This window comes from Diospyros lotus, chromosome 5, assembly GCF_014633365.1.
Source record: "Diospyros lotus cultivar Yz01 chromosome 5, ASM1463336v1, whole genome shotgun sequence".
NCBI classification, from domain to species: domain Eukaryota; kingdom Viridiplantae; phylum Streptophyta; class Magnoliopsida; order Ericales; family Ebenaceae; genus Diospyros; species Diospyros lotus.
This window is the reverse complement of record NC_068342.1, coordinates 27915524-27939643: the sequence shown is the minus strand read 5'-3', so window position 1 is coordinate 27939643 and position 24120 is coordinate 27915524. Positions and strand designations below refer to the sequence as shown.

The window sequence follows — 24120 nt, the reverse complement described above, 5'->3', positions numbered from 1 at the left end:
ATAATGGGATCTAATGGGAAATGTTACTCGTACTTGGGAAGTCGGGTCTATTCCATTTTGGTTTATCCATGCCTTGACTCTATTATCCTTATTGTTGTAATATATATACTTGCTGAGCCTTGTGGCTCACCTTTCTTATTCCTGTCATTCCAGGTAAGGGATAAGCTATTGCTGAGGGCGAGTCCAATGAGGCTAGAGCCCGGGTTTAGTTGTGTACAGGGATGTCCCAGTCTCAAGATCTATGGGGGTAATGTTGAGGGTAGGAAATAGAGGGTTCAATTTGTTGTTAGAACCTTAGTGCCATTTTATTTGAAAAATGTATGGGCGGTAAGCCCAAGATGATAATGTTAAGAGTATATAATATTTATTTTGAGCTCCTATTGATAGTGAACAAATGTGAAGACGTTTTATTTTGGCTCTTGATGATTAGTGAGCAAGTAAAATATATATATATATATAATAATATGGTGTTTATTTTGAGTTTATTGTTCTTGTATCCATTTTGTGATGACCTCCTTTTGGATTTCCTATGCTAGCGGGATGATTCGGGAGAAGGCTGCTACACAGCATCACCGGTGGCTCGTGGTGGTGCTTGGAGGTGGCGTGGTTGTCCGAAGCCCTCAGCAGTGGCTGGTTGGCGGCCATGGTTGTCCCGCGAGCTCGTAGTTGCGTGCAGGCTGCGCAGGGGAGGCCGGTTGCGGAGGTAACGCGAGCGGCAGGTGGTGGTGGCCGGTGCAGCGGCAGGCGGAGGCGCTAGCAGCTGGTATAGGGGTGGCCATGGTAGCCGGCGAAGCTAACCGAGGCGGTGGAGGAGGCTGTGCGCATGGCAGGGGCAGTTCGCGCAAGAAGAAAGAGGAAGAAGAAGGAGAAGAAGAAGAAAAGGAAGAAGAAGAAGAGAAGAAAAATAAAGAAAAAAAAAAAAGAGCAAAGGAGTTGCAGGAGGCGGGAGGAAGAAGAAGAGAGGAAGGAGAATGAGGGAAGAAAAAAAAAAGGAAAAGAAAAAAAGAAAAGAAATGGAGAAAAATAAAAAAAAATTGGAGAAAATTTTTGAAAAAATTTCAGGAAATAGGAAATTATATTTCGGAAATATGGCACGCATACTGAGGAAATCGGAGATGCTAAGTTAAGGTGAGTAAAAATTTTCTAGAAAATTTCAGAAATTCAAGAATATTATTTTATGAATTATCGTAGTGAAATATTTGAGAAAATATTTTAGAAATATTTAGTTTGGATTTTTTGAGGAAAAATAGGAAGAAATAGAGAGAAAATTAAAGAAAATGCAAAAAATTATGGAAAAATAGGTTTTAATGTTTATTTAAATAATTATGGTGATTAGGATGCTTTGAGGCTTAAGTTGAAGTGACTGGTGTAAATTTTGAGGTTGGCACGCAAATCGAGGTGATGAACTCACTTCGAGACAGGCGCAAATATCAAGAAAGCTTGATAAGCTTGAGAAGATAAGTGGTACTTCCCAACTGGATTTAGTTTTATGGAAAATGCTTGGTTTGTAAGTGATTTATGTTCCTTGAAAATGTTTTCATCATATTGACATACTCTGATATATACCCATCACGTAGACTGCATACATGACATGACTATGAAATGCATAAATACACATTGATATCATTGATCACTCGCATTGAGTCCATAGGGAGTACGAACTGGCATCGCTACTTTTTCCAATGAATGCACGCAATACATGATTCATTAGTCTCATGAAAGTGCTTGGTGCATTTGTGAGTCCAAATGGCATGACTAACCACTCATAAAGCCCATGTTTTGTTTTGAATGCAGTTTTCCACTCATCCCCTTCCCTCATCCTAATTTGATGGTATCCAGATTTCAAGTCAATTTTAGAGAAAATACTAGATCCTTGCAATTCATCTAGCATATCATCTAGTCTAGGAATGGGATGGCGATACTTTACCGTGATGTTATTCACAGCCCTACAATCAATGCACATTCTCCATGATCCATCTTTCTTAGGAACAAGAAGAACTGGAACAGCACAAGGACTCAAACTTTCTCTTACATACCCCTTTTCCATGAGCTCCTGAACTTGCCTTTGAAGTTCTTTGGTTTCTTCAGGATTGCTTCTATAAGCTGGACGGTTGGGAATTGTTGCTCCAGGAATGAAGTCAATTTGATGTTCAATTCCTCTAATGGGTGGTAAGCCAGGAGGAATATCTTCAAGGAATACATCTTCAAATTCCTGTAACAAAGATTCAACAACACTAGGAAGAGGTAAGTTAAGAGTGTTAGTGTTCAAACAAGTCTCTTTGTAGACAAGCACAAGCAAATGCTGTCTAGCAAGCAAGGCACTCCTCACTTCGCTCTTTTTTGCATAAAAACTCACTTTTCTCTCATCTTTTTCTTTTTTCTTTGGAATTCCTTTTTTTGAGCTCTCAATTTTTCTCTCATTTCCACTTTCTTTTCTTTTTGAATTCTCTCCCTCATTTTTCAATTCATTCTTTTTTTTTTACTCTCTCTTTTTGCATCTTGACTTGATCTTCATAAACTTGCTTAGGAGTCAATGGTACAAGTGTAACGGGTCTGTTGTTCATCATAAATGAGTATCTATTTGTATACCCATCCTTAGTAGCCCTTCTATCAAATTCCCATGGTCTGCCCAAAAGTATATGACTGGCATGCATTGGAACTACATCACATAACACCTCATCACTATACTTGCCAATTGAGAATGAAACAAGGACTTGCTGCGTAACTTTAACCTCTCCACATTCATTCAACCACTGTAACTTGTACGATCTGGAGTGTTTAATGATGGACAAGTTCAATTTCTCAACCAATGTAGTACTTGCAACATTCGTGCAACTCCCCCCATCAATGATCAAGTTGCATACCTTATTGTGTATGAGGCAGCGAGTATGAAAAATGTTCTCCCTTTGTTGCTCCATGTCATCTTCCTTAACTTGAGAATTCAAAGCTCTTCTAACCACAAGTGCTTCTCCTTCTACTGCATATTCAACCCCATCATCACTAGCATCTTCAAGTGAAGGCATGGATTCATCACTTTCACCATCAGTTACCACTTCATTATTTTTCACAATCATGACTCTCTTGTTGGGGCATTGAGAGGCTATATGACCTGTACCCAAACACTTGAAGCATTTAATATCCCTGTTTCTAGAAGTTTGGGAATCAGTTTTACCTTTGCCTTTAGTTGAAGCTTCATCCTTGCCTTTGGAAACCCCCTTGGAATCAGTCTTGTCTTCTTTCTTCCAGTTTTGTTTCACAAAGGAACTACTAGAACCAGAATTGAATTTTGAGGCTCCCTTACACTTGAGTTGCCTTTCTACTTTTATTGCCACATGCAACATGTCTTCCAACTCCACATAATGCTGCAACTCCACTATATTAGCTATCTCTCTATTTAATCCATTCAAGAAACGAGCCATTGTAGCCTCCCTATCTTCTGTCACATTAGCCCTTATCATAGCCACCTCCATTTCTTTATAATACTCCTCCACACTCTTAGAGCCTTGCATAAGGGTCTGCAATTTTTTATAGAGGTCTCTAAAGTAATGGTTAGGAATAAATCGCCTCCTCATGAGAGTCTTCATTTCTCCCCAAGTTGCTATAGGCCTCTCACCATTTCTTCTTCTACTCAAAACCAATTGATCCCACCAAATGATTGCATAATCAGTGAACTCTATTACTGCCAATTTCACCTTTTTTGCTTCAGAATAATTATGGCACTCAAAAATCATCTCTATCTTCTTTTCCCACTCCAAATAAGCTTCAGGGTCATTTCTACCTTGGAAAAAAGGTATCTTCATTTTAATGTTACCAAGGTTCCCGTCTTCCCTATTCCTTTGTCTTGTAGCATTTCTCCCATGACCTCGCTCATGCCTTACTCTTCTACGTCTATTTCTTCCCATCTCAATTTCAGACTCATAATCTTCCTCATTCTCACTTCTTGCTTCATTTCCAGATTCAAACTCTTCATACCCATGCCCAAAAGGTCGTCTAAAATTAGGATTTCTATTAGGTTCCCCCCTTTGCAAGTTTGCAATCATTGCATCTTGTCTATCCATCCTATCCCTTATTTCCCTAAAAACCATATTGAAGCGCTCAAACTGTTTTTGCATAGCATTGACAACAAAATCCATGTTTGGTGTACCCCCAACGCTTGATGGTTCCTCCTTGTTAGACATTTGCAAAGCTGTAAAAAAAATCCTCACAACAATAGATGTCACTCTTCCCTCGTGTTTCACTCTTGATAGGCTTTTTCTCAATGATGATCTTTCACACTCTTGCCTTTTTTTTTTCCACTCTTAGTCTTCTCTATTGGCTCTTTAGAGAACTGGTCAACTCAATCAAAGGCAATTCCAACACTTGTATAGTGAATTCAACACTTGGAGACAATGAGAAAGGTGGAAGTGGATCAGCAACTTTTAAGAACAATTTGACACTTGGAAAAGATGAGGAATGTAATAATGAATTAGGAGCTTTTAAGATCAACAATTTGTAGAATAGAAATTTGGATATCAAACACAAATCAGCACAACCCTTTTTTTTTTTCTTTTTTTTTTTTGTTTCTTTCTCTCTTTTTTTCTTTTTTTTTTCTTTTTTTTTAAAAAAAATTGACCAAAAGATAGGACACTAATCAAGTTGGGACAATTCTGGTGAGTGCTGAAAACACGTTTGGTAGAATCGTTTATAACTTTCTCTACAAAGCTCCGATTGATGTGTTTTCAAAACGACCAGAAAGATGAGATTCTGAACTATGAAAATGACATATTACACGTCCAAAAAACTCGAAGTATAACGTGTTGGAACAAAGGCACAAAGAAAGTGACGTCCAGATTCAAAGAGAAGATGAACAGACACAAAGAGAGTTACGTCCAGAATTAAAAGAACATGAACAAACACAAGGAACAAGGGAATACGAAAATGAGGCTAAAAGACACAAAGATATAACATGAGTTTAGGCCGAAGCTCTGATACCAAGATGGTGCGAACCCAAAAGGATTTGATCCTATGAACCCACAACCAATGCAAGAAATACGCACCCCAAGAACGCTAAACACAGATTTGGATGATCCACATGAAACCCTTGGACACGAAAGAACAAGGACCCCGAATGTTGAAGACGCCACAAGGTTGATCAAGCCTTGATAAGTCGGTTAGTTCATAAAAGAACCCAAGAGAAGAGCACCTATATGATCACACTAGTAAAAATATTTCAATTCATAGTGAGCAAAATCAATTTAACATAAGTTTAATGAATTTTTTGTTTTAAAACCTCGTCGAGCACAAGTTTAATGTTGTACTGACTTTTTGATTACATAAAAATTTTATTACATTAATTTTTTAAATTTCAGCCCCCCCTAACCTAAATTCCTGGATCCGCCCCTGCATATAGCTTAATAGTTTATTTGCAGCAATTGAATCCATCAGCCATGAAGGTTTCACTATTGGAAATCCACCACTAAAGGACCTAGATAAAATACCAACAATAAAAATTATAGACGTTCAAGAAATGTTCCTATTAAGATTCGACATAAAAGGGAATTTTTAGATTTTTTGGCAACACCTCTATACTAAGAACAACGGAGAAACCTGAACTTGATCAGGGGCATGCACATTCAATCGAAACCAAGACATGTTGTTGGATCAGATTACGAGTCAATTCTAATACTACAACAAAATTTGAACTCTTAAGATGTAATTCTAATACACCACCTCCGTACCCAGTAGAAAAGTCAAACTTAGCAAACTTACAATCTTTAGCAAGAAATTCATCTCAATTTTTCGGTGCCAATATAGTTTATAGAGAAATGATAAGTCACCATAGTCTGGTTTGTTAAAGAAAATTCCTCAAACCCTAAGAAGAGAGAGAGAGAGAGAGAACCGGCAATAAGGGCATTGCAAGGGAGAGGACCACGAAGATTGCAAAGAGAGAAGAAGGCTCTGAAGCGCTCCGATATGGGCTGGTTCTGGTCCAACAATCAGTCACACAAGAACTTCTCCATCTCTGTAGACACAGCGAACGCGTTAGCACAAGAAGCCATTTTAGCAGCAAAAATAGTGATTTTTATAGGGTTGAACTTCTGTATCGGATGCCAATTCTCTCGTGTAAAAGACCCCATGATCGAATCGCCAAACCCTAGTTCTTATAGGTCGAAGCTTGATGCTGGTTCCATACCGTTGGATAATGAAGGTGATGAGGAGCATTGTTACAATCGAAGTACAGAGAAATTTTCCATTGTTGCAATCAAAGTACAAAGAGAGAGGGGGGAGGACCTTCCGAAATCTACGAGAATCGGAACCCCAAGGCAATGCCTAGGGTCTTCTGAGTGGTCTTCTTCTTCTTATTGTTGTTGTTACTCGAAAAGAACTGGCAGAGCGAGTGGAGTCTTCTTCTTCTTACATGTAAATTTGAACAAATTGGGATCGAGAGCAGAAGAGATCCTCGAAGATTTTCCCAACCATTTTGAGCGAGAGTGACAGAGAGACAGCGAGAGGCTTCAAAGAGGCAGTCGCTTTCTTCTCTCAAGTTGGCGACGAGAGGCTCAGGTAGTGAGAGGTGGCAAAAGGCAGCGAACGCGGTCTATGGGTCTTCTTCGTTCTTTCCTCTTCAATACACAGGCAACTGGAAGCAAAATTAGTGTTTCAAGAAGACTATTATAAACTATCATTTTTATAATATATAAAATATAACATAAATTATTATTTTCCAAATTTTTCAGGCTAAAATGTAATTTCTCAAAGTTGTGGGGATTAAACACAAATTTTGGGAACTTGAGGACTTGAGGAAAAAGGGCCAAAATGTAAGAAATTAAAAGTAGGATAGCTGAACTGCAAAGTAGGTGTGAAACCTGCAATGCAGTTAAGAACCGCATTGGCCGCCGGTGGAGAGGTCGAATCCCAGCCATTTGAGGTTCCCTTGGGCCATCATGGCCTAGGCATAAACCTTGCAGTGCAAGGCGAGGCCATGGTTGGCTAGAGACACAATCAGAGAAGCTATAAATAGTAGAAAATGGGCCGAGGGGTTTTATCAAATTTTAGTGGCAAAATTCGAGATTTTTCAGAGAAATTGTGAGGATTTGATAAAGGGTTTTTGTTCTTGAGGTGATAAGGATCATTTCTGGAAAGTTTGGTCGAGTTTTGTGTCGATTTGAGGTGGTTTTGAGCATTGTCAAAAAGTGGAAAAGTCATCACAACCGAGCTTTAATGGCTAAATTGAGGGCGTTCTAGCTAGAGGCACCATGCAATAGGGATACCATTGTGTTTAGGAGGAAAAATCAAGCCAGGAGAGGGAGAAAAATCAAAGAAACAAGCCAAGACTAGGTCACTGGTGGTGAGAGGATCATCGGAGAAGACGATCGGCAAATCGGTCATGTGAGGTGCACACGTTAGGCTAGTGGCTGCGGGTGCATGAGAAGGTAAAGAAATAGAAAAATAGGGAAAAAAAAGGAAAACAAAATAGAGAAAAATTGGGAAAAAATTCTAAAAAAATAGGAAATTAAGTTTTAGTAATTTTTCAAAAATTTTGGCTAGGAAATTTTCCAGGGCACAGGTTTAGAGGTTAGAGCATGCGTACCGAGAAATCCTAAGAAGCTAAATTAAGGTGAGTGATTTGTCCAAAAATTTTATACGTGGTATAATTTGCTTAAATGAGCATGCAATTGCAAGGGATTCGCCAAGTTTATGTGATTTACGTACATCTTGTTATACACATGCATACTCATCCTATATTGCCTCGATCAGTGTGTTATTGCATTGGATATGATTTTATTGGCATATCAATATTATATTTGTGTCATTCATGTTTAACACGATGGGGTGGGATGTTGCCCTAGTAGTTTGATCTGCATTTCCCCAAGGGTGATTGCTAGAATGACCATAGGGGCATCCCATGCTTTGTGTGTTTGCCGAGATGACTACCTTAGTTTCCGTGTTAGGGTGAGAATGCTATCAAAGCTACTCTAGGCAGTTGATTGATTTTTATGCTCATGCATCATAAATTCTTGAAAACTATTTTAAACCCTTATTTAGAAGTTTCATCTTCTAATTCAAATTTTGTCCCTGGGAAATGCAACTTTCCAGGTGAGTCAAGCAGGAGAAATGGAAAAGAGATTGCTGAGATATGATTATGTTAGTAGTCGTGTAATAAGTCATACACCTGTGCTAAGACAAATTGTGAGAATCATGATAGGTGGCATGTTCCAGCTATTTTATGTTAAATTTGTTTTCCAAATATTGTAATATTGTGGTTATTGAACGATCTTGTATGGATTTATTTCCTTTCCAATTACAATATTTCGTTAGGTTTCGATTCTACTTCCGCAAGTGTTTAGTTTACCATTCCTTAGCTTATTATTTAGAATGATAAATATATATATATATATATGTTAGGGATTTTTAAATATGGTACTCGTGGATTTGAGACACGGTATTATGAGAAGAGAGAATATATTATAAAAAAAAAATCACAGAATAGTGACACGTCATGGGAGGGTGGATTGTTATAAAGCCCTATACCATAATTGCAAGTCAAACAACGTGTCTGCTCATACAATCGAATCAGACTAGTAGATTTTAGACACTTGCATTAATTTTTCAGTTTTAAGTGGGTGTAGTGTATTTGGCTACTCCAAAACTGTGTATTCTGCCATCAGAAGCAGGTTGTAAAGAGAAAGGCTCTTCTGAGAACTTCCATTCTTCAGTAGCAATAAATGGCTAATTGCAGAACAATTGTAAATTAAGGTCATTGTACCTCAAGACCTAGTACCATTAGGGCCATTGAGGAGAACAACAAAAAATAGATTGGGAGTTAACATGATTTGGACTGTGAGAAAGGTTGGATGATGATACAAAACCAAAGACACAATACATGTACATCAGAAAGTAAAATATATGATTCAAAGAACAAAAAATTGACATTTCTTGTAAAATTAACTCTTCCTCTAACCTCCGCCTCTTTAATTGCTTTAACAATTTTATCATGCTTTCCACACTCCACCCATTACTTACTTTATACTCTGACTTCCCTTTAATCAAATGAAGTTTGATTAGAGAAGGATTGAGTCATGATAATAAAAGCATGACATAATCAACATGATTAATCATATAATTTCATATGATTAATTAGGACCCATCCATCAGACCACCCATTAATTAGACAGACAAAAGCCAGAATTCAGCCTTAAGCCACATAAAAAGGCAAGCTGAGCTAGGAAAATGGAGCCAGTCACAGAACGAGCTGAGCTCAGGCTTGACAAGTCATGCTCCATTTCTCAGAGTACAACCAGACCTCAGTTATCTAGCCAATTGGTAGGCATAACTATAACAAGGCAAGTTCAAGCATCTCTATTGTTAGCTCCACCAAAATCAGTTAAAAAGAAAAGACGAGGGAACATGATAATCTTAGCTTGTTTATGTTGAAGCCTCTCATTTAAACTGTCATGTATATTTTCAGTCAAAGGAACAGGGAGGTTTTCTTTTCTTTTTGTTCAATAGAAAAAGATATGGATAATAAAACTGATAAAAGAAGAGCTGAAGTCAAACACTCCCCCACTTCACCACGTAAGGAAGGAGGGAGAATAAATGTGCTTACTGCCAACTTCATTCCCCTAAGTAAGAAAAAACAAAACAGCTAACTTAAGTTCAAAAATCAGATCCAAGACAACATTTCTACATGCTTCCAATTTTTTTGAGTTTCTCTTGAATTTCTAAAAAATTACAAATATTGTTCATTTTTAAGCTAATTAAAATAGCACATCAAGTCATTGTACATGGTGCCGGTCCATCATGAGGTGACCCCCACTACAACAATTTCACCTTCAATAAAATCTTCTACCTAATATGCATTAATTTGGAAGGAATCACTGTTTCAGTGGTCATTACTCAAATGGTTCATGTAAAATGAGACAAAACCAAAGGAGAAAAAAGATCTTGTTTTCTCTTATTATATAAGAGCACGACTATAGCTACTAGCTAACAGATTACCAAAACAATAAGGTAGAATCAATACAAGATAAAAGAATGTGATGACATTGCATTGATAAGCAGATTGTAGAAGCCCTAATTGACATAACTTCAAACCCAAGCCAACCTTACCTTCCATACATCATCACTTGCCAATATTATAAATTCAATATCTGCATCTATCATCTCAATCACTATATTTGGTTCTGCAGTAATGTGCTCCTTCAGACTTTCATCTGTAGAAAAGAATGTTGACTTAGAGTAACTGTTATCATATTTCACTTTGTGTATTGTGTTGGTTATTCGTTGGTTGTATTATTTTGTTATGCTTATAGCTGTAGCTGATTGTATCTCAAGTGTTGTTGTATTAGCTGTGTGAGGAGCGGCTAGAGTTAGTATATAATCAAGCTCCATTTCTGTTTTGTAGAGAGGTTGAAATCATTTTAATCAAAGTCTTAGAATTCCTTTCCTTCTTTGTTTTCCTGTTCGAATTTATCTTTCGTTTCATGGTATCAGAGCCCTAGCGACTAATGTCCATGGCTTCTCATGATTCAACCTGGTCTTCTTCTTCATTATCATCTGCGTCTTTGTCTGATTTTTCACCAGTCACTAAGAATCTTAGTTTTGCTCCTACAAAACTAGATTCGAACAATTATTTGTATTGGAAGGCGCAAGTTCTAATCACAATTAGAGCATTTGATCTGTTGTCTTTTATTAATAAGACAGATCTTCCGTCAAAATACATCTCCTCTGACAATGATGAGCCTATTGTCAATCCTGAATACTTAAATTGGATCAGATCTGACTAGCTCTTGCTATAATGGCTATTTTTGACTATCAACAAGGAGGTTCTTGGTCAGGTAATTCAATGTGAATCGGCAGCTGAGGTATGGACTACTCTTGAAAGTCTTTATTCTAGACAAATAGTTGCTAGAGCCTTTTAGTTGAAACAATAACTTAGATCTATTAAGAAAGATCTAAGTTGTTCAATAGAAAAAGACATGGATAATAAAACTGATAGAAGAAGAGCTGAAGTCAAACACTCCGCCACGTAGGGAGGGAGGCAGAATAAATGTGCTTACTGCCAACTTCATTCCCCTAAGTAAGAAAAAACAAAATAGCTAACTTAAGTTCAAAAATCAGAACCAAGACAATATTTCTACATGCTTCCAATTTTTTTGAGTTTCTTTTGAATTTCTAGAAAATTACAAATGTTGTTCATTTTTAAGCTAACTAAAAGAGCACATCAAGTCATTGTACATGGTGTTGGTCCATCATGAGGTGACCCCCACTACAACAATTTCACCTTCAATAAAATCTTCTACCTAATATGCATTAATTTGGAAGGAATCACTGTTTCAGTGGTCATTACTCAAATGGCTCATGTAAAATGAGACAAAACCAAAGGAGAAAAAAGCTCTTGTTTCCTCTTATTATATCAGAGCATGACTATAGCTACTAGCTAGCAGATTACCAAAACAATAAGGTAGAATCAATACAAGATAAAAGAATGTGATGGGATTGCATTGATAAGCAGATTGTAGAAGCCTCAATTGACATAACTTCAAACCCAAGCCAACCTTACCTTCCATACATCATCACTTGCCAATATTATAAATTCAGTATCTGCATCTATCATCTCAATCACTATATCTGGTTCTGCAGTAATGTGCTCCTTCAGACTTTCATCACCGAATGCCCCCCTGTCATTGCAAGTTTTCCATCAACATGTGACATCACTTAAGCCAAGTATGCATTTGTATGTCAGTAAAGAACAAAAGTAGATACCTAATAGTTTGGGAAAACAGAAAACATATATGATGATAGGTACGTAGAATGCTCATCCATCTACACACTATGCTTTTATTTTCAACCTTAAGAATTCCAAAACACTGGAAGAGAGAAAGAAATGGAGAGGGTTTGAATGATATTGTAATAGTGATACTTCTCAGAAAAAAATATGTGATCACACATTTTTATTCATTTTTTGGCAAGACAATCAATTATTAGAACCATCTGAAGCTTGGAGCCATAAGAAAGAAGATTAATGTTATTGTGACTTAAAAATCCAACATTCCACCTTTGTCAGGATGACCTCAAGTTAAATTACTGGTCCTGTGAATTGAAATAAAGCATCCTATCTTTGTCAGGATGACGTCAACTTATATTCTAGAATCTGGCATCCCTTGGATCAATAGTTACTAGATCGAACAGCACACATATATACAAAATAACATCCAATTTCCATATACAAGATGAATATATAGAATAAGCAAGTCTTTTAAATGTACTTGGCATCTGTATGAAAAATCCTCCTCTCCTCTCAACCATCTCCCTCTCTTTTTGTGGCTCATGATCAACAGTTATTTGTATTGCTTTTGTTGTACCATTTCTGCATAAGATTGCTCAGGAATCACCAACATTGGCTACAATTAGCTTCTCTCCATTGATTAAAATCATCAATATATTAGAGGAAGATAAAATAGAGAGCAAAAGTGCCAAAGAGATCTCAAACTAAATAAGTGAGCAGAAGGATGTCCTGCCATTGCTAAGATGTTGAAATAGAATTAATAGCATGTGGTAAGTGAACAAGTAAACCTGCAACTAGAACATCAAGAACCTCTTTTGTGAGATATGGAGTGCAGGGGTGGTATTGTTATAAGTGATGATTGTTTAGTTAGGTTGTTGTTTAGGCAGTTATTTGTTAACTAGTTGTTGCAGATTGCAACAACTATCTGTTATCAAGGATAGTTGAGTATAAATACTCAGCTATACCTTCTATCTTGTATTAGTTTTCATTTTTCATTCAGTAAGAATTTCAGCAAGGTTTCTTTCTTCTTCTCGAGTTTTCTTTTCGTGCCCTAAAAGCTCTTGCTTCAATGTTCAAAACTAGGATTTTTTTTTTTACAGAAAGGAAAACAAAAATAAAAATAATAAAATATATACACATGCATTTTTTCAAGTTCATAAGAACATTTATTTTCCTTGTCTTTTCCTCCCACAAATCCTGGTCCCAGACATAACTTAAGGGCATCTGTAAAACTTAAAGACTCATGTTAATTCAATTTATGCATTTCGATCTTTTTCTTATTTTTCAAGATCAAAAGCTATGGTACTAATTTAAATGAGGAGATTGCTGATAGTTAAAGTGGCATTTGTTTGTTTTCCTTTACCAATACCTGAAGATTTGTTGGCATGGAGAAGCTTCAGAGTAATCTGATTTAGCCATTTTTCGGTTCCATATTGAAGTAAAGTGTAACATCCCAATAATTCGGGAATAATTAATAGCTATTAATTTAATCGAGAATAAGAAATATTTAGCAATTTAAATTAGAGTGGTTAATCATTATTAATTATTGTAATTAAGGTGATTATTAAATATTTGTAGGTTTAAAAGAAATATTAATTTAATTTGTGTTTTACGGTGATTATTGTCAATATTTGGTGGAAATAATAATTTAATTTGTATTAAAAGAAGATATTAAATTATTTTGTATTCGGGAAGTGGATAACTAATTATTGGAAATATAAGGGTATAAGAGTTAATTTTATAAGTGGTGCATGTGAGAACTTATGGAAGTGTGGGGGTCTAAATGTAAATCTTGGAAGTGGCTGAAGATTCCTTCAAGTTTATTGATGTGCATATATAATCTGAAGATGCAGCCTGTAACGCCTCGCTTTCCTGGGCGAGTTATAAATTTGGGATAATTCTGAGACAATAAATTTTTTCTTTCAAACTTAATTCTAAATCACATCATACCTTGAATCTATCCCAGAATTCTCATACATTGATCTCGAAAGAGAATCATTATACACATCAAATGCGGAAGCAAAGATCAAAACCTGATATCTTAACATTAATCATAAATAAATTCTTACATCTTCAACATTGCTCAAAATGTTCAAAATTTAAAGTAGCAGAACTTTAAATACATGGGCTACATAACATACATTTCATTCTTCATATACTCTGCTAAGTGACTTATCAGGCCTCATTTATCCTCGAATCTGTTACAATCTCCATCTGTAACGTTTGAATATTTCAGGGGCAAAACCCAAGTTAGATGATGAATCATCTAAGTAAGGGTACATAATGTTATATCATGTGTGTATGCAATGTCTTACCTCGTAGGTGTCAACTGCACCCCTCATGCTACCTACCATTTTTGCGGCAGCCTTCTTTCGAAATTGAGGTGTATGGGTGTACCCTTGGTAAAGTAGCGGTGCCAGTTCATACTCCCTACGGCCTCAAATGCGAGTGATCAATGATATCAACGTGTATTTATGCATTTCATAGTCATGTCATGTATGCAGTCTACGTGATAGATACATATCAGGGCATGTCAATATGATGAAAATATTTTCGAGGAAAATAAATCACTTACAACCCAACCATTTTTCATAAAATTAACTTTAATTGAGGAGTACCATTTACCTTCTAGAGTTTATCGGGCTACCTCGATATCCTTGCCTTGCCTCATGCATCGCCTCGATTTGCGTGCCAACCTCAAAATTTGACAAGTCACTTCAACTTATTCCTCAAGGCATCCTAATCACCATAATTATTTAAATAAACATTAAATCCTATTTTTCCATAATTTCTAGCATTTTCTATAATTTCTTTCTCTATTTCTTCCTATTTTTCCTCAATAAATCCAGACTAAATATTCCTAAAATATTTTCTCAAATATTTCACTACGACAATTCATAAAATAATATTCTTGAATTTATGAAATTTTCTAAGAAATTTTACTCACCTTAACTTAGCATCTTTGGCTTTCTCGATATGCGTGCCATATTCTCGAAATGCGTGCCCGAACTATTTTCTCACCCAAAATCTCTAAAATATCATCGAAACATAATTTCCTATTTTTCATAATTTTTCTAAAAATTTTCTCTTTTTTTTTCTATTTTTCTCCATTTCTTTTATTTTCTTCCTTTTTCTTTTCTTTTCTTTTCTTTCTTCTTTTCTTTTTTCTTCCACTATTCATCATCTTTTTCCCTGCTTCCACGAACTAGCTTCTTCTTCCTCTCTTTTTTTTCTTTATCTTTCTTCTTTTCTTCCTTTTCTTTTCTTTTCTTTTCTTCTTTTCTTTCTTCTTCTTCTCTTCTTCTTCTTCTTCTTCTTCTTCCGCACAACCACTGTGCGCCCTCACCGCGGCCACTCGTCGCCTGCCTTCGCCACTGCCAGCTGCCACCGCGACCTCCTCCGGCTGCCACCGGCCAGCAGCATTGCCCCTCGCCGTGATCGGTCTTCTCTGCGTCGCTTGTTGTCGCGTCCTCCGCCTGCTCGAGCTGCCTCCGCCTTCGGCTGCCACCCAGCTCCCTCTCAATCTCCCTTTCTCTCTCTCTCTCTCTCTCTCTCTCTCTTTCTCTCCCTTGCTTGCTACTCTCAATCGGCCAAATGCATCCCAATTTATAGACCTCCCTGCCTTAGCCGCTACTCCATTCGAATACACATTAATTGCTCCAAATCCACTCCATACCTTTTACAGAATTTACGCTGCCACAATCTTCCCATTTGCGCAAATCTCGGCCATGAATTTTTTGTTAGATATAAGCCCTTAAGACTAGTTCTAGTGACACAATAGAGCTTAATCTTGTAATTCTTTAAAACCTTATTTAATGGCAGGTTTTATGTTTAATTTAATTTGCAATATGATTTGAATTGAACATATAAATATCCTTTAGTATAATATGTTGAGTTCTAACCTAGTCAAGAGGGGGGGTGAATTGACACCTTTTAAAAACTTTAATGCAAAACTTATGCACGTATATATATGAGAAAACAAATTTAATATAAACCAAAATTGTAGTTGAGAGTACGAGAGCACTTAAATACTAGATGGATAATATGATATCCGCCAGCTGTGCTAGTATGTGCTTAGATCCAATATACTCTTCAAATTACAACTTGGTAAAAACATGTGATTTGAATGCACACAATAACAAGACTTTAAATAAACCAAATGGAATATTGAATGAGTACAAAGAATGATCAATTAAAGCAAAACAGAATATAATACCAAAAACAAACAAGTATAATCAAGCAAGAATAAGTAAAGAGTGAAGAGAAGAAGAACACAACGATGTATAGTGGTTCGGCCCTTCTGGCTTACATCCACTACCTAAGGATTTCCTTCCTTAGGATTTTCAACCAAATCCACTATATGAAACTTTTGTTACAACCACCGAAGCCTTCACTTGGCTTCACCACCACCAAACTATTTCTGGAGTCTCACACTTACTAGTTTGGATTTTGTACGCTCTTTACAAGATAGTAGAGATTGAGAAATAGGGTTCTCTCAAAAATAATACAATGAAGTGTAGAGAACTCTCTTAGTTTTCTCTCAAGAAGATAGAGGAAAAGAAAGACTTAGAGAGAATGAAAATCTTGGCCAATGATGTAGAGAATAATAGGGCTTCCAAAAGTTGTTCCAAAGCCTTCAAGAGATCCTTTTATATAGTGTTAGAGCAGGCTTTCCTTGATCAATCTCAGCCCTCCATGTGTCAAGTCTTCAAGCCAATCTTAGCCCTTCATTTTGAATTTTTGATTTACCTTCCATAATCAGCTAACTTGATTGATCTTCAAGACCTTTGAATTTTGTAGATCTCCAATCAGTCTTGAATGAGCAAATCAATTCCAATAATGCATGGCTGATTTCAAGGATTAAAAAATATCATCCAAACCCTTCATAATTCTTGCAAAATTGAAATTAAATAACAAATGATCAATTCTGACTTCTAGTTGATCTTCAAACTCCTTTGATTGTGCAATTGGCCCCTTAGCTTCCATAACAAGCATAGCTAATTTGAAATTTGAATTTAAACCTCCAAATGGTGTAAAATCCTTCCAAATATTCTCAAATAATGAAGCAAATTTGTCCAATAATGAAGATATCAATTATAACTTCAAAAGCCCTTAATTAATCAAGTTTCCATACTAAAAAATGTTGACAACAAGAAGAGAATCAATTTGTGTAGCTGAATATATGCAAGATATCCTTTGAATATTCTCCCATAATGAAGATATCAATTAGCCATAATTAGTAGGATAATTGATTCCATAATTTGAGTCTCCATATCCTTTTAATGAGAGAGAATCAGCAATAAAGGAAAGTAATATCAATCAAGGTTTAACTTTCAAACCTTAATTTCCTCCATTAATGTTGAACAATAAGGCTGAATCTTTAACTTCTCCATTTGAATGCAATTCAAAAATTCTTCCATATTTAACTGAGTAAAGAAGCTTCTAAGAACCTTTAAATTTACTCCATGATTCTCTTACCATATTTAGACCAACGAGATGATGTAACCTTGATGAGTGTGCTCCACGTGGCTGCCATGTCAACAAAATGCCACATTAACAATGCCATGTCGCCAAGTTACATATATGGCAACTCCATATAGTGGACTACTCCAATCTCCTCAAAAACTTCCATATATATCTTTTGAACTTTCCATATATGAACAAGGATTCAATATATCTTCTAGACTTTCCATTCTAAGAAGAACTTTCCATTCATAGCTCAAATACTCAAATTTCTAGAAAGCTCTCTAAAAACTTGTTTCCATATATAATGAAATCTCTATATAAGTATAAGAAGTTTCCATATATAACCTGTGTCATGAAATCACTAAAGAATAGCTTTGTAAGCCTTATGAAGGCTTCATGCTTTGTTAGTACATAAAATATAAATTCACATTCACACATGCCGATCATCAATCATCAAAATCTACACTCAACATAATAAGGAGTGGGTATCATTCTTAATTGTTAAGAATAATCGAGACGGATAATCCATAATACGTTATACTATAAATATGTTCCTGGCCATAGAGTTCCTAACTTGGATAATTAGTAACTCGCAAAGGCCGGCACATCATCTTCCTCCTTGTTCGGTATAAGATACCGAAAGACAAGATTGATGGGTCTCGTACCACTCTGTATAAGATATAGAAGGAAGACGAGTGGGTGCTCGTTATAGGAACAAGTTCACTGAACGGGACTATTAATATTGAATCACATGGGTTTTATCTCACGGATCAATGATTCAATATTAATTACGGATTTGCATTAGTCTTTAGACCTGAGATGATATGGATATCTGTGTGTTAGTGGATTAGGATATCAGCGATATTATATGGCTGTCCTAATCAGAGATAGTCGTACGTATCTATGTGCCTAATTTAGTGACACACGAGGTATGTGTGCATCAGACATGGAATCTATCATCTCGAGATATACGAGGAGGATATCCTATGCAATCTAGTAGTCACTTGACGATAAATCCTTGGTCGAGGTAATATGACGACGGAATTTGAATTCCGTAGAGGTTGTGTCATATTAGTCAAGTGTGATTATTGGATTTGGTCATACGACGAGATCGAGAGATTTGACTTGCTGACCGTGATCTCATATCTCGTCGGGATATAGTATGATAGAGGGATTGTATTGCAGGGCACCGTAGTGTAAGGTTCACATTCCCGCTTCACATTAAATTGGGTAATCATGACATATTGCTAGATGTCACTTGTGATTTATGAGAATTAATAATTGATTAATTCTCGTTGCCAATTTAATTGTGAACCAAGAAAGTCCCATCCAATAGAAATCATTTTAAAAGAAAAAGGGGGTAAATTTAGTAATTATGGAATTACTAAATTATAAGTGCAATTATTTAAGAAATAAGAACAATTAAATAAGTAATATGATTATTTATTTAATTATTTTGGATTGGGCTTTTTGCTAGCACCTAAAGTCCGGCCCAATTAGCACTTAGGGTTTTAGGGTTTCTTGTCTATAAATATAACATTGAACCCAGAATCCAATCAATCAATTCGTTGGATCAAAAACGAAAATTTTAGAGAAAATTTTCGTGTCCCTTTTTCTCTCAAGTCTATTAAAGTCTTGAAGGTTTCGGGTGGACCAACTCGGCATCTCACACGTGGGATAGATCAGGCGGGTTATCAACTACAAAATCAGATTTCGTTTCAAGATAACTTTTCGCTTTTGTGTCTTCGATTTAACCGTAAGATTTGAAAAACGTGATACCAATAAAATCAGATTTTATTTTTTGCTGCGTATGATCAGATCATGTTTTCTAACATTTTTGCAGAAAGTCCATCACTCTAACATTTGAATAATCCTACTTACAGCAACATAAAGCTTTATGGAAGCTGCCATTCACGCCCACACGTGCATGGATGCTCATATATATATATACTAATTCATCACCCGTGCGATGCACGGAAGTTCATATGTATTAAATTTATTTAAAATAGACAATCATAATTTTTATATGTGTAAATAAATACGACAATAATAAAAACTTAAGAAGTGAATATAGTAATGTGATATATCTGTTTAAAAAGTTAATACATCTCGAGAGAACTACTATAAATTTTGAAAAACCTCTTTAAAAACTACATTTGTCGTTGAATTTGTCTGGCTCCCATCTTTGTCACAAATCAAAATTTTCAATCCTTTGCGATTTGTAACTCTAGAAACAGCTACGTATAATTGTCCGTGATTGAAAACTGGTTTTTTCAAGTACAACCCAATATGAGACAGTGATTGACCTTGACTTTTGTTGATTGTCATTGCGTACGACACAATAAGAGGGAATTGCCTCCTTCGTAGTCTAAAAGGCAGCCTAGGGTCAGATGGGGTCAATGTCATCCTTGGAATAAGAACCTTATGTCCAGCATTGCTGCCTGTCATAATTTTTGCCTCAAGAACATGGTTTCCAGTTCTTATGATAACCAACCTAGTGCCATTGCATAACCCCACGGAATGATCTATGTTTCTCAACAGCATAACCGGAGTGCCAACCTTTAGCTTCAATTCATGGTTCGGCACGCCAGAACACCTAATTGCATTTAAAAATTCAGGCGTGTGAAGATCTTGTAAAAGATCAACATTACAATCTGATCTGTAAGTTGTGTCTGAACTTAAGTATGTATTTGCCTCAGCTGCGTTAAGTGAAATCATGTACTCATTGACAATCTCCACAACATCAAGAGTCGGTGCTAGTATAGCTCTACCTTGAAGATATTCAGTTTCATTGACATTAGAAGTAAAGTTTGGATACGTGCTGTTCACGATTGAGGCAACAGGATCATCTAATGCATTCAACAACAGGTCGTCCGGTATATCAATAACCGCATTACCATCATTCGGACCGCCAATTATTCCATCCCCTATGCTTGCTATCCATTCAGAAAAAGACTTTAAGTTGATAAAGTCTTCATCAGATTCAACATTTTGGAGCCTCATGTTTTTTGTCAATCTCAATACCTTACAATTTCTCCATAGGTACGATGAATTGATGGTTGCAAGCACGATATCTTGTCTACTACCTCTTGGAATCACAGGTAATATTTGTCGAAAGTCCCCTCCGAGAACTACTACCTTCCCTTCAAATGGTAATTCATAACTCATTGGGTTACTGAACCTTAGAATATCTCGCATGCTCTTATCCAAAGCCTCAAAACAATATTTATTCATCATAGGAGCCTCGTCCCAAATGATAAGACTACTTTTGATTATTAACTCTGCAAGAGGACTTCCCTGTTTAATGTTGCAGGTTGAATCTTCATTCGAATTTAGTGGAATTGCAAATCTGAAGTGAGCAGTCCTACCACCGGGTAGAAGGAGAGATGTTATTCCACTTGATGCTACATTCAACACGATTTTTCCCTTCGATCTTAGAGCTGCGGATAGAGTTTTCCACACAAAGGTCTTGCCAGTTCCTCCATATCCGTATACAAAAAACATACCACCTCTATTCAACCTCACTGCATTCATTACAATGTCATAGATTAGACACCAATTTAATGTGCTTTTGGGACAAATCATTTCTGTTGTATCGTAATTCATCTTGTATAAGTCTATTTTGATAGCAGGAAAAATATTCTGCATCTGGGAACGGCATTGATTGAAAATCTCGCAAACTCTTTCCACTGCTTCTCAGTATCTTTTCTATCTCCACAAGAGTATAACTTTTTATTTCTTCTTCAGTCAATTCCAATTCTGCATATTGTGGACACAATTAAAAAATATTGAAAACGTTGTCATAATACAATTAAATGCTAAATTACACATGTAGCAACAAATATTAAAATATAATTGAATACCTTCATGTTGCAACATGTTTCGTCGGTTGTAAAGTATATCATCAGAGAGGTATTGCCAACATTTTTCCCACACAATTTCGGGTCGAGATAGAGAATCAGACAACAACAAAGTTGCAAAAAGACTTCTCAAACAATGTGCAAATCCCCAGTGACTTGCCTCTACGATACCATCAACATATTCTTTGTCATCATTTAGCAATCCAAGTGCGTAGCAAGCATCTCTGTAAGAACTGTATTGAACACCACCAATACATTTCAATTCGTCGAAGCTTGTTGGCCCATGAACTATATTTAGGAGGCTTCTCAAGTAATACATTTCTCCACAACCCGGAAGTACATAGAATATACGTCCAATAGAGAATCCACGTTTCCTCGGGTGCCATTCTCTGACCGATTGCTTCCAAACAAACTTATTGGGAAATTCTGCATAAGTTAGTTCTCTTGCTTCAGGGTATATTTTATTAGCATCCATCCATGCAAGGAACATGCTCTAGTTCACAGAAGGTCGATTTACCACTTGATCAATCGGATCAGAATCAGAAAACATAACATTTTGTTGGTTTGGAAGATGAAAACTCAGACGCTCAACAGGAGGATCTTTGTATTGGATCTCGAACCCAAAAATTCTCCAGGCTGCCTCACATGGTGAAATGTACCTACAATCATAGTACATATTTATTTCGTCAACATTTTTACCTGCATCATCATCCTCGCTGCTTTTGTAAAAAGCTGCAGTAACTCGATCATGTCCTTTGTTGACATATTTGAACAAATATTTGACAGATCTGGATTGGTTACACCACTCTACATTCAAATGAGCACCATATTTCAACAACAGATAGCGATTATGGGGCACAACATATCTATTGTCAAGCTCAACACCATTTTTCAACAAAGTTTTACCGTCATTTCTTCTTCGGTACACTGGATAACCATCATCATCAACATTAGTAGATTCTACGAACTTCTTTGGAAAATGTTTTGTACATCGGCCGTTAGACATGCAAGGAGAACTGCTTCTCAAATTGCCGCATGGGCCGTGCACCATGAAATCGCGAACTGCTGAATAGTAGCTTGGGTCAAAATCTTTGTTTGGAATCTTAGCTGATATTATGCGATCAATGTCAGTTCCGGTTGGATACTTGTCTTCCTTAGACAAAAATATCAAAATGTGCGCATGTGGCAGTCCACGCTTTTGGAATTCCACTGTGTACATAGCTGAATTGAAAAAATAATTGCATGTTAGGCTATAAAGAATAGCAAATGATAATCACATTTTTTGTTTATCTTAAATAGAATACCTGCTCTGACTGTACCGAAAATCTTATTGTGACGAAGATCTTTAATCAAGTGGTCTAATTTGATCTTAAAAATTTGACAAATTATGTCCGGACGATCATCTAGTCTCAATCCTCTGCTCTCAACGAAACGAACTATCTCTGGCCACTTTGGATTACATGTAAATGTAATAAACAGGTCTGGATAACCAACCCACCTACATATCGCCATTGCGTCCTGATAGTTCTGTATCATGTATCGTGCACCGCCAGTGAAAGAAGATGGCAAAACCACACGTCTACCCTGCGTTGAAGGGTCAATCTCTCCTCGTAATACTGCATCTGTCAAGCCACTATACATTTCTGATCTCAACTCTCTTTGATGAGTTCGTAAATAAGCTAAGCGTGAAGAGTCAACCATCGTGTAAGCATCGACCACAAATTGTTGGAAGAGTCTCCTAGAGAATAAAATATGTGGTGATTCACAGTCTCTTTCTTGCAATCTATAGGCAAAGTACTCCCTCATACTAACTTTTTTCCTTCGAGCAGATGTAACTAATTTTGAATTTGTTAATGGAATATCCTCCCTATAACCATCTTCCCCGTATGGCAAAAGCAATGGATATTGAAGAGCTAGGTATCAAGCATTGAGCTCATTTATTCGCTTAAGTTCTCCAGATTGAGTTTCAACTAAAATATCTCTTTCACCAATAGCCGAATCGAAATCCCCTACAATAAGTGCCGCAACTTCATTTGTGGACGGCATATTGTATGTCCTTACATCGCGATCCCTTCTACCAATTAAATTGAGCCTAACATCATAAATGTCTTCTTCATGCATTTTATCTCTAACCATTCTGAACGATTTAACCAACACATTACTTTGGTCTAGCATCGACTTCAAGTCAGAGATAATTTTCGCATGAAGAGTGTTAATGTCACTATTTTTCCTATTATAACCAAATAGAGAATAAAGGAACATGCCATTAGTTGAAAAAACTTCACAAATGCTAAACATGTTGAAAGCTCAAAAGTAGAGATAATCACCTCACAGATCGTATCTTGTTCATCACTTCATTTTCAGTGTCATAAATATACAATTGAGCAAACTTCGGCACATCTCCTTCAGGCGGCAAAAGACTACCCATCAGATGGTAGTTTTGTCCATGCAATCTGAATACAGGTGGTGAGCCCCCTCTGTTTAAACTTGAGTCGATTTTTCCTCCCATCGATGTAAAGCAAAACATATTATTGTATGATCTTATATTTTCGACAAAATGTTTGCTTCTACTGTTGTCCCCGTATAACAAACCAGTAAGCACATTAGGAGGACGTTGCATCGCGGGCAGTTTAATCTTTCCATGCATACAACATAGGGAGAACTTTGGATTTGCAGTGTTGTAATAGAATCCTACCTTCTCCTCGTACCAAAAAATAGCACCACAGAACTCACATTTATGTGTTGGGTCTCCAATATCCCAATATTCTGCATCGAATTCCAAGGACAATCACTTTTTTTAACATTAAAATTAGATCATGAACACTATATTCCTAAGACTAACATATTTAGGAATAATGATTAATATATTTATTGTGAGGGGATGTGGATAATTATGAATATAGAGCCTTGTTAAAAACTCACATCTTGATACACAACAATACAGTTAATGATGAAATATATCGATTTAAACGTAAAATTCCTAGTTCAAATCACAATGCAATTAAATAAATTAAAAAGTTCAACATA

The 24120-nt window shown here is 36.4% G+C and overlaps 2 protein-coding genes and 1 pseudogene across 2 annotated transcripts in view; all 3 read right to left on the bottom strand.

The window, feature by feature from the left end:
* LOC127801387 (uncharacterized) overlaps positions 1-24120 on the bottom strand; it is a 110970-nt gene that overhangs the window by 36160 nt on the left and 50690 nt on the right. The gene's annotated exons all lie outside the window — the stretch shown is intronic.
* On the bottom strand, positions 621-4178 carry LOC127802180 (uncharacterized). Its single transcript, XM_052337886.1, has 3 exons — positions 2484-4178; positions 1928-2212; positions 621-815 (listed from the first exon to the last, which is right to left on the bottom strand). The coding sequence occupies exons 1-3, from the start codon at positions 4176-4178 to the stop codon at positions 621-623; spliced, it is 2175 nt and encodes a 724-aa protein (XP_052193846.1).
* Positions 19355-22899, bottom strand: LOC127801386 (uncharacterized; annotated as a pseudogene).

What these genes read in the sequence shown, in the direction of transcription:
- LOC127802180 (XM_052337886.1), bottom strand. Translation starts at nt 4,178, where the DNA reads ATGTCTAACAAGGAGGAACCATCAAGCGTTGGGGGTACACCAAACATG. An exon ending in TCAAGATGCAAAAAGAGAGA is followed by an intron (nt 2,213 to 2,483) that starts GTAAAAAAAAAA and finishes TCTTTGTTACAG; the next exon opens with GAATTTGAAGATGTATTCCT. An exon ending in GGGCTGTGAATAACATCACG is followed by an intron (nt 816 to 1,927) that starts GTAAAGTATCGC and finishes CCATGCGCACAG; the next exon opens with CCTCCTCCACCGCCTCGGTT.